The sequence below is a fragment of the Colossoma macropomum genome, unplaced genomic scaffold (genome assembly GCF_904425465.1).
Source record: "Colossoma macropomum unplaced genomic scaffold, Colossoma_macropomum, whole genome shotgun sequence".
Classification (NCBI taxonomy): domain Eukaryota; kingdom Metazoa; phylum Chordata; class Actinopteri; order Characiformes; family Serrasalmidae; genus Colossoma; species Colossoma macropomum.
The window spans coordinates 30,774,288-30,786,348 of NW_023494810.1; the positions used below are offsets into that span (position 1 = coordinate 30,774,288).

General features: G+C 38.3%; 1 protein-coding gene across 1 annotated transcript in view; it reads right to left on the bottom strand.

The window, feature by feature from the left end:
• Positions 1–8,700: 8,700 nt before the first annotated feature.
• Positions 8,701–12,061, bottom strand: part of camkvb (CaM kinase-like vesicle-associated b) — a 111,233-nt gene continuing 107,872 nt past the window's right edge. Inside the window, exons 8-11 of the mRNA XM_036559518.1 lie at positions 11,639–11,775; positions 10,923–11,001; positions 10,716–10,803; positions 8,701–9,235 (exon numbers count right to left, since the gene is read on the bottom strand). Coding sequence (XP_036415411.1) covers positions 8,846–9,235; positions 10,716–10,803; positions 10,923–11,001; positions 11,639–11,775 — 694 coding nt within the window. The 3' untranslated portion in view covers positions 8,701–8,845. The remainder of the gene's footprint in view (positions 9,236–10,715; positions 10,804–10,922; positions 11,002–11,638; positions 11,776–12,061) is intronic.

A 12,061-nucleotide genomic window follows, 5' to 3' on the forward strand; every position in this document is an offset into this window, starting at 1 on the left:
TTGATTGAGGTCAGGTACTGATGTTGGATGATCATTTCTGGATCTCCAGCTCATCTCATAGGAACTGGAGTTCCATCACTCCAAAGAACACAGTTCCACTGCTCCACAGCCCAAAGCAAGGGGGCTTTATACCCATTCTTGGCATTGGTCATGGTGACCTTAGGCTCATGGGCAGCTGCTCTAATCTCTGAGGGTCTCATTCTATTGCCAAAGCTTTTTAATGGAGATTATTACACAACTGAATGAAGTGTTGTATGGAGATTTCTGACCAAACAGGGAGTTTTTCCACTGCACATTCAAAAATAAGAACTGACCTAAACAGGAACAAGTAAAGCTGATTATTTACCTTCTTGAGAGACAGACAGAACCATCTTAATACCTGTGAGTAATGATTTTATTGTCTTTTTGGTCATTTCATGGCTTTCTAAAATGTCTGATGTGGCTAATTAGCCATCTTGCTTGCTAGTTATAGTTACCTTAACTTAATATCTGATGCAATGTACTGCACTTTTCTGTGCTCACACTCACACAAATGTCTACAAATGCTCAGAATCATGTGTGGAATCAAGCAACGTGCATATTTTTCTCTGTCGAGTGTGAAAATATGCCCAAAAACACTCTGTGGAGACAAGCATAATGCTAGGAGTGTTAACTTCTGGACTAGATGACCTTAGCTAACCCTTTACAAAGTAATAGTTCTGAAAATATCTATAAACATCAACATACAGTTGTAGTTTATATTGTGGTGCACTTAATGGTGAAGTAGTGAACAGTGCTCGGTGACTTTATCCTCACCTGGAAAAGTCAAAGAATTTCCTAAATTGTTCAAATGTCGCCAAAACAGAAATTTCAAAGGATTGAAATTTAAAGTGAAACATCAATATTCAAGATGCAATTTTGAACATTCATAACTTAAAAACTACATGGAATCCAAATTTGAAATTTTGCACGGTGCAAAAATTAGACATATTTTTTGAAGTTTTTCATGGAAATTCCTGCAGTGACCTGCCAGAACCTTTGTGTCCTGGTATGGCAGACATACAATAGAAAAAGTGATCTCAGCAGCCCGAAACACAACACACAGCAATACAATCCACACAAAAACCTGGTGGTGATTTTTGTTTATTTTTCATTATTTATTTGTATTTCTTTTGTTTATTACCATCAAACTGATGAAACTCAGAGGAATACAGAGGTTAAAGGTGAGAAAGACCAGAGCCCCATTAGAGCTCCACACATCCACGAACAACCACGGCATCAAATACACGAGAAAGTGCTGAAAAAAAACAAAAAAAACAACAGACAACCAACACAAAAAAATGCCAATGTTCTGTACTAAAAAAAGCATTGCTTTGAGTCGTATTAACACAGTATTTTGTCGCGGTCTAAGTGTACATGTATTCTGTAGTCTGTAAAAATCTTAATTATCAGACAAACATACATACAAATCATTCTTTTATTCTCGAACCCTCCTGGTTTTTAGCTTTCAAAGGAAAAAAGAACACAAATACAACAGATAATGTACTATTTCATTAAAAGTCTCAGGTTATAGTCGTCAAATAAATGTACAGAACAGGGAAGAGACATGAATTCATAAGACAAAAGGGGCAGGGGAGCTAAATAAATAAATAAATAAATAAATAAATAAATAAACAAACATACATATGCACTTTTTCTGTAAAAAAAACTGAGATGTGAAACACATTAAATCCAGATTTCAGCAGAAACTTGACTCACCCAGCCTTCCTCAATAAAACCCATGAATATAGCTTATAACTGCCCCCCAGGCCTTTTCGATCAAGTCTCAATAGGCTGCTACGTATCTAATCTCATTGAACAACAGCAGCTTTTTAGCGACTGTTGCTGAACACCACTGCCAACACCTCAATTTTTTTTTGCAGTTGAGTGTTAGCCACTACAGTAGCCCACCTAATTCTGCGCCTAAATTCCATGTAGCTGGCAACCTGTGCTAGACTCACTTTCACACAGCTTCCAGACCACTGGTGTTCATCTACTGCTAACTTTAGGCCCCGTTCACACCGGGCAGGAGCATATATCTTGGTGAACCCGATCAGAAGTGGACACAAGGTAGAAAATTTGGTCCGACAAGTGGAACTGACCAACGTCAGGAGGCTAAAACACACAGTGATTAAAATGCAACAATGGGTAAACAAGGTATGCCTACCATTCCACTTGCTGCATACAGTCATGTGCAAAAGTCTGCATTTGTTCAATTATGTTTTGTTGATTTTGAAGTTTTTGTGATGTAATTTATCATGATAACGAAATTGCCATGTTGCTTAACCACCCTTAACTGCAGTGCGCACTCACCAGTTACTTCTTCTGTTACTTAGACTTGTTAGCATGATGCTTTAGCTGTGTCACAAACACTTACGTAGCTAGCATCACCAGTAAGCACTGTTTTTTATTAGCTAGCTAGCTCAAGCTAAGTTAACACACTTTACACAGAGAGTAAACGTGAATAAGACATTGTTCAGCAAGTTTAACATATTGGAAAAAAATAAGACATAAAATATAACGTGCCATTACTTTTGCAAATTCTCCGTTGAGGATGTTCAAACATTTGCATATGACTGTATGTAAATATTAAATAATAATAATAATAATAATAATAATAATAATAATAATATCAAATGATATGAATGCCAATTGCCAATTACATTTTTTCCCCAATGTGACATTAAGATTCTTATTCTAATCTGTTTAAAACATTTTGCCAATATCTATAAATACAATGATTAAAAGAAAAAGAAAAAGACTGGACTATTAATAACTTTATGGCATAAACCAATGAATGTCAGTACAGTAAAGAAGTAAACGATCCGGGACAAAATAGCACTTCTTTCCTTTTCATCATTACTGACTACAAGTAAACAAAACAACAACCTATTCTGGCTTTAATTGGAGTTGACAGGGTTTTGTTGTAATTGTGTTTAATTGGAGTTGACAGCTATATAATTATTATATATAATAACTGATATCTATCAGCACTTTTGCAACTCAGCTATGTCCTTATTTCAACAACCATCTCCCAAAATATCTAATTTAAAAAAGTGGGATGGGGTGTGTGTCCCCCCGTCCACCCCTGAAGCACTAAGTACATGTGTACAGGTCCGACGTGTCTCAAAGACGTGATCTGATCACTCCAACCACCTTTAGAGGTGATTTTGGACGATTATGACCACATAACCTTCATAACGTCAGCATTACAGTGACTCAATGAGTCCCCGACAACAACAAAGACTATCAAGTGTGTCACCACAGCAGAGACGAAAGCAGCTTCTTCGTTCTTCACCTGTTTGTTAGCAAGTTAGTAAATGTAGCAGTACATTTCTGTCTGAGCAGCGACTGACTGATGTAGAAAATATGGTTGGTACCCTCCCTCAGTTCAGGAAGTCGTATTTGAGACACAATGGATGTGCCAGAGCTTTACGTCTCGCTGTCCAGATCACTCCAGACAGATGTTACTACCAAGTGTGAACAGGGCCTCAGATCTCTCAGCTGGCCTCATTAGCACGAATCTAAAGCTTATCCAGCTTAGAACTGCCTACAAACACCAGAGCCTGAGTTGAGTAATTCACCTCATTTACACGCTGCCTATTTCGCTTATTATATCACATACGAAGATTGGGAATGGAGCAAAGATCAACAACTGTCCAATCAACAACTGACACATCCCTCCTGCAGTTAGGGTTGGGCAATATGGCAATATAATTATCATGATAAATTATATGACAATATATCACAATATGCTTTCCTGAGCATATCATGGTTCTAGACACCAAATAACTGCATGTTTCGTTAAAATAAGAACTTAATCAGCCATGTTCACTTTGATTTAGTGCAGTGCAGTATGTAGAATATTTGATAGAAATCATACAAATTACATTTTTAAAATGAGGCACACAGAAAAAAGAAATATTGTGACACATCGTGTATCGTGAAATTTCCTGTAGTATTGATACTGTATCTTTGCCATATCGCCCAGCTCTACCTGCAGTGCACACTCACTTCATTTATTACGCTAACTTGTTAGCATGATGCTTTAGCTGTGTCACAAACACATTATGTAGCTAGCATCACCAGTAAGTACTGTTTTTCTATTAGTTAGCTAACTCAAGCTAAGCCCTAATATGACCAGCTACTTTGGCCTCATTCGCCTGTCACTTTGTCAGTTTTGCTAGCTGTGCAGAGGCCTGACTTACAGACAAGCCAGATAATTGAAGGTTTTCTATCTAGCTAATTTTGGAACCTTCAACACAGCCATTAATGTTGCCAGCGCTGATGCTAGCTAAACAATTTTGAATTGCACTGAATCAACTTTTCTATTTTTCTGAAGGAGCCATGTTTCCTCCACTTTTCCGTAGCTGGTGACTATGGCTATAACGTCACTTGCTAGCACCAAACAAGTCTAGCTAGCAGGCAAACTGCTAATGTTAAAGGCTGTGATGAAGGTTCAGAAATTAGCTAGTTAGCTAGATAGAAAACCTTCTATTATCTAGCATATTTGTAAAGCAGACCTAGCAAAATAAATAAAGTGATTAGCAAGTGAAGCTATAGGGATGGATAGTGTCTAGATGACTGTAGTGGGTCAGTATGGACAAACGTTCACGGCCAATTTTTGATCACTGCCTTGCTTCCACTCTGAGTGCAATGAAATAAATGGTAAGTCTTTATTTAAAGGCTACCTACATAGGGGCTTCATAACACATGCATAAGCAATAAACAGAAATAGCACTGAATAATTTTGTATTTTGTGTTCTATGTCAGTATTTATGAACATCTTATGTCAGTATTTAAGTTGCTTCTACACAAAGTAAATGGCATTGTATTGACATAAGGGCCCTTGAACTAGTTTATTTTCCATTTATAACGCTGCTAAGACGTATTATTATCATGTAATGGACCCTATAGGGCAGAGGCCTGAGAAAAAGGACATAGTTTGGCCAAAAATGAAATTTCTCACATACCCTTGATGTAGCTGGTCAGCCAAGACAGTAAAGACCTTGATCAAAAGAAGTTTCAGTGATGTATTTCTACAGAAATGATTTGGGCTATTTGGGTGACTATTGAGTTGTAGTTTAGCTACGTTAGCAACGTTAGCCTTGCCGCTCCAGTTCTAAACCAAAGAAGCAAAATGTGATCAACTACATCTGGGGGAAGTGGAAGAATGTGTAAATGTGATTTTTTAATGTAGAAAAACACAAAAATGATCAACCTATTTATCAATTTGCACTGACATACGGCATTCGTCACTAGACCACTGGCCTATTACCCTGGAGAGATGCATCATAATAGTGTTATGAATGGAAAAATTGTCCATCACTTTAGTTTATGTTCCATCATGTCAAAATAATTTTAAAAAATTATGCAAATACTGACATAAGCAGTTCATAAATGCTCAAGTCTTGCTTTTAGATTATGTTACTCAATGCTGATGTGTTATGAAGTCCCTGTGAAAGGTGGATTTTAAATAGTGCTACCAAATAAACAGCCATTGTGTGAATAAGGAGAATTACAGGAGGCTGAAGCAGGCTGACAGCACAGAGAACATCAAATCAACATTAACACTGATTAGTATAATCCAGTGTTCGCACAGACAGGCCGTTTGAACAGAGAACGCGCCACTCGGAGGTGGACAGCGGTCGTACAGGTGCCAGCTAACTGCAGGAACAGGCGTCACAGTATCAGTATAGTAGGTAAACTATTGCTCAGGTTTGTGCTGATAAACTCTCACTCCTCTAACTTTACCACACCTGTGTCTTCTCTCAGTCGTGGGGGCTGCGCTGGAGCAGGAGACTGAGCTAGTGAGTGTTCCAGTGTAATACTTCATGCTAGAATGCATGGAGATGTCTAAATACAAGCACTGTGCAAAAGTCAGAGACCATCTTCCTTTATTTAATTCATTTAAACAATAATACGTCATTCAGACTGGTTTGGTATGAAATGGTTCAGATGTCTTTACAGCTTTTAGAGGTGGACGTCTGGTTCCTATCACCACCACTGTGAACAATTCTGACTTGATTTCTCTAGAATGGAGCGTTTCACACCAAACCTCTCTGACTTTGTTTACATCTCAACCACTTATTTATGCAGAGATTTTGAAAAAAAAACAATGCAATTCCCTTTTAACAAACACAATGAAGTTATAATAATATGAATCAAATCTCAAGGTAGATTAATTAAGTATTATTGTTAGTCTGGGCACAGAAACTGACCTTAGAGCTTCATACAGTTTTAGAACCTTTAGATGTGTCCAAAAAGATGAATGGAGCTGGTTTAAACTGCCAAAAAATTTCTCTAGAATGGAACGTTTCACACCAAACCACTCTGAACGACTTTGTTTACATCTTAACCACTTAATTAAAAGGAACTGATTAAAAGTTACAGAGGAAAAAAAATGGGACTCTAACAATCACCTGGAAGACCTGGTAGACCAAAACTGTCCCTATCAGATAAACAGCACTGAAAGCTTTCATCTCTGAGAGAGAGGAGAAAATCAAGCTGCTTCAGATCTGAAAACATCCACAGGATTACTTGGATGGCAAGAAGCACAAAATGCTAAACCAGCTTCTAAGACTGAACTTTGGAGGTGTGGAAAATTATCTTTCAAAGATTTCTTTAAAAGCTGAAGGCGCGTGTTCCAAAAGGAACGAAAGCTGTAATGAAGCTAAAGTGTGGGCACAAATACTGAAAAATAAAGTGAATAACAATATTTAATGGTTGTTTTGACTGGAAAATAAATGAATGTATAAATGGTCTCTGACTCTTGCACAGTACTGTATATATGGAACATACATGAAACCAGGTGGGACATATAACTCTGTACATATCTGTATTATTAGATATCACATCTGAAAGAGGTCCCCCCCCCAAACTTACAAATACTTTTCATGCTCCATATCATCTAACTCATAATAAAAATATGGTTATCCATTTTTCCTCTCAGCGTGAGCCATATATTCTATTCTTTTTGTTCATCGCAAATATACTGCAGAGCATAAAGAAGAAAAAGAAACGCAACAGATCAGTCAGAATTATTAATAAACTCATTTAGACAACAAAACAAAAAGATTATTGTTATAAATAATTAATGCATTTTCTTTGTATGACACCACATTCGGTTTAATGGACATGAACTGTAACGCTGACTTTGAATGCATAGTAGCTAAAGTGGACCAAACACGTATTACATGAAGCCAACACTTAATGTAACTTAAACAATTACAGTATATAGTGTTGAGAACAGGGCAAAAAAAAGCAAAACAAACTCCACAGTGTCGCTTTCACATGGACTCGACGTCTTCCGAACACAGATCATCTAAAAAATCTAACGCGTGGTGATTTATTTATACAATATGACGATGACCTACTCTGAAAAAGAACCCTTTTTCTTGTTTACATGTGTCTAGCTACCGTGCAGATCCAAGCTGAATGTGGACTATATGATCAGACCCTTTATTTAATCGCTTTTCTAAAACTATCACAAGTGAAAATGCAAATAGCAGCCTAGATAGCTAAAGTATGTAGCGTGTGGTTAATTACTGAATGGCTGGACCAGGAGGGACAAATTCTCCATATAAGGCCAATAGTCGGACATCTTTCTCAACACGCAGATCGGCAGGACACGTATGAAATAAACAGCAGATCTCAAAAAGCATGCTGTTTTTGGCTACGTCTGTAGAGGTTAGTATTTACAGAAACTTTACAGTTCTTAGAGAGCCAGGCCACGCCTTCCTGAGCACCGGACCGAAGCAGTGCGAACGAGCTAGTCAACCAATTCAGGTGTTAATGTCTATTAGGATTCCAGGTTCGACAACAGTTTTGGGAAGTTTGCTCCTGTAGTTTCAAATTCAACTCCACATATAACACATTTCAAAGGACATTCATTTATTGGATCGTGAGAAGCAGAAAATGCAACCAGCTTCTACGACTGAGCTTTCAGAGTTCTGAAAAACACCCCTGCAGATTTCTTTCTGAAATAAAGGAAAATTTTACATTTTGGATTTTTGATTTTTTTTATTTCTTTTACATATTCATATATATATATATATATATATATGTGTGTGTGTGTGTGTGTGTGTTTGTGTAATTTTTATATATATAAATTCAAAAATTCAAAATATATCTAGTAGAAATTTTCAGGACATAATGCTGCTAATGCTTACTGCCACAGATATAATTAATTTATTAATTAACCATGTTAGAGGAGTCATCTCAATGGCATTAAAATTGTCCCAAAAGATAACTGGGGAAAAATCCACCATATACAAAGTTCATAAGCATTTTCCATCAATAAATGCAACTGTTTAAACCACTTATTTAATAACATGTATGGCTTGTTTGTTTAGGTCAAGACTTGATCTCTTTTTTTTTTAATTCATCCACAATTCCTCATAATTCCAAAGGGTGCACAAACTTTTTCTCACAACTGTGCTCTGAACAATTTACCAAAACCAAAGTCTGGTGTATGAATCTCATATTTTGCATGTTCTTACAGTGATCTGGAGCTTAACTGGCCAATAGAAAGTGACCATACTGGTTAGCTGAGTGTGCTAATAAAAAACTGGCTAGCATAGCGTGGCTTATTTGCGCGCAGGCCAGTGAAAAGTGGCTGTTAAGACTTTGCAGAGTGCGGGAAAGTGATTTACTCAATACTCAGGAAAAGACAGTGGCGAGGCTCTGTGCGACAACGCTGGCGATGCTAATGTTAGCATAAGAGCGAAGCAGGTTCAGGGTGACCATGCTAGCAGCTAATTTACAAAGCTGAAGGTTAAACGAGGGGACGTGGGGACATGGGGACGGGCCGACCGAGAGACAGAGTTTAACCATTCTGTTCATCTCCGGTATGTGTGGCTAATGGTGGGTTAGCAGGAGCCTCACCGTTGCACCGTGATGAAGAATTAGCTTCGGCCTGTTCAGCGGCTAAACCAGGCTGAGCTGGCTCGGCTGGTGGGTGTGGTGTAGCTGCTGCTGCTGCTTGAGCTTCTGCACTAGCGGCCTCCGGAGCAGCAGGGGGCGCTGAACCAGCGGTGTTGTTTTCTGGTGCTGTAGCATTGGCAGGAGCTGTGGAGGCCTCAGTTGGAGCCTGGGGATTTTCCTGGGATCCTCCCGCAGGGTTTGGGGCTCCTGCACCGGCCGCAGCCGCTGGGTCGGTGTGCTGGTGCTCGGGAGCTCGCAGCCTCTTCATGATGGTCGTGACTCGCACAGCTTTCTGTAGAATAGAAAGCATCTGAGCACAAAGACGATAGAGCGAATATCACACAGAACACTCTCTCTACCAGTTAACACCAACATGCTTTTGGGAAACTGGGCCCAGTTTGGGGAGATAACTCCAAATGATCTGCTATTATGGAGCATTCACTGTATCAGAGACGTTAGAAAGGAGCTGGGAAAGCTTGTAACGCTCAACATGCTGTCTGTTTATGGAAAGAGTCCTGACCTTCAATAAAAAGAGCCAATCAGCTTGCTGGTTACACCACTAGCAGGAAAAGCCAACCTACTTGAGTTGTGGAGATCCGCACAAATGCAGGAGCCAGAACTGAATTAATGAGCTAAATGCTACAAAGTATTTAGAAGGTTTATGTCAGATTTTACTTACTATTTCAAAAATGTTTTTGAAACGATAATTTGGCCATCAGTTTTGAGTATTTTGGTCTCTCCCCATTCAAACAGACAGGAGCCTGGTCTTGTATGGCTGGAAATAACTGCCCAGTGGTGCTGCAAAGATGGCCATTGAGTAAACAGTCTTTCCTATAAGGACTTTGACTGCATCTTGTGGCAGATGGTGGAAGGAAAAGTAGCTCCTATCCTACAGATTTATTTGCATTGATCATTATTTAACTTTTTAACAGTTTAATAATACTGATGTATATTCAAATTATCGATACTACAGAAGTACAAGATTTCAGTATCGATCCACCCATCTCTACTTCACTTTCATTACAGTGTCTTCCTTGGTATGAAGAGCAGGATTTACCAAAATAATGAGTCGACTGTTTTCCAAACTTTTGGTAAAAGCACACTCTGAAATGGGCCATATGGCAAAAAATCACGATACTTTATAGACATTACAATGTTTAGGTTTTCTGAGGTTTGATCAAGTGGAACAGACAAAAAAAACCCCTAAAAACAGAAGTGCAACATTTAAAAAGTGCTACTAAAACCTAGGAATAGATTCATTTTTATTCAGTATTTCACATACTGCACTGAGAATCCAAATACACTGGACTGTGCTCTCTTTGCAATGAAATTCCAGTTGACCAGTGCTCTTTTAGCACTGATGATATCCACAATAAGCTCAATAACACATCGTTCACAATACTGATTAATACTGTCATATCGCTCACCCCAATATTCAAACGGTTTTGGCCCAAAAGTGATTCAAACACCTCAAAGTTTTGAGTGCTGACCTCACAGCAAGGCCATGAAAGGGATGGCCATTTTTCCAGCTTAAATGACTAAACAACTCTAGTTGATAAATCTCAAGTTTACTACTACAAAAAAAAGTCAGCAAAAGAGGTGCTAGATAAATAACGTCCTTGCCGTAATCCATTTCCTTCAGAAAAGGAAAGAATGTATTCCCCAAATGTTCTGGCTGATGAATAAATTCTGAGCACGCAGTGATAAAAGTAGAGGACAAACCCAACTAGTCTATGACGGATGAAGAAAGTCATTTCCAATATAATTATTACCTTCCACTTCGCTTTTGCAAAATTCTTCTCTATCTGTGCGCACACGTTTTCCTTGATGTTCTTATCTGAGGCGGCGTTTCCAGATATCCTACGGAGGAAAAGGAAAACTCAGATAAGGCTCACAAAACTTTAGAGCATATTACTTACCTGCAGCCAAAAACACACACATCAGCAAAATGTGCTGAAAAGCGAATAAAATGTCAGTACCATTCGTGGTTGATGGCCTCCTGCGCTGTAAGCCTCTGATCTTGGTCAACTTCCATGAGGCGGGACACTAAACTTTTGGCTGTAAACGAAGAAAGATAAAATACACTGAAAAAAAGAGCAAAAGCCATTACAGACAAAGACTTTATATGCCTTAAGCCCAGCTGGATGAGTTTTACCTGAGGAGGTAAAGAAATTTAATCGAGAAGCAATTTTAATCCAGTATGAATCTGCAGTGTGTAGTTTTACAGTCTGACAGTAATAATTGTGGAGTGATTTTAATCCAGTATGAATCTGCAGTGTGTAGTTTTACAGTCTGACAGTAATAATTGTGGAGTGATTTTAATCCAGTATGAATCTGCAGTGTGTGTAGTTTTACAGTCTGACAGTAATGATTGCGGAGCGATTTTAATCCAGTATGAATCTGCAGTGTGTGTAGTTTTACAGTCTGACAGTAATAATTGCGGAGCGATTTTAATCCAGTATGAATCTGCAGTGTGTGTAGTTTTACAGTCTGACAGTAATAATTATGGAGTGATATTAATCCAGTATGAATCTGCAGTGTGTGTAGTTTTACAGTCTGACAGTAATAATTGTGGAGTGTTTTTTAATGTTAAAGCTTAAGATTAAAAGCTTAAGGCTCTAGAAAAACTTTCCAACAGTGAATAACAATAATAATCTAAATAAACTTTGATAGACACACAGTATATTAACGCCACCTGAGTCTGAGATATCGTCCCAGTACGGTGAATCAAACTCATAGTCTCCTGCCAGAATTTTGCGAAACAGGTTCTTGTCATGGTTTTCGTAATCATCATCATCCGCCTCATCATAGAACGGTGGGTTCCCAGAAAGTCTGTGAGCAAAACAGTGTGTGTTAAAAGGCAAGAATGACTAAAAATGTCTGCAATATAGTGGACAAACATAAGCCTGACCTTATAATGCTTTTGTTTATTAACCTTTCTAGCTTGTGTTCATCACTCTTTAAGAAAGTCTTTAAGAATATATTCTGCAGGCACTTGTATCCAAGGCACTTGACCATATTCTGGTGTTCCCCATAGTTTTGTGGCTGCTGGATGAATGTGCGAAATCAAACCAAGAGCATCTCTTCCAACGTTATTCAGTAGGAATGGGAGTTAAAA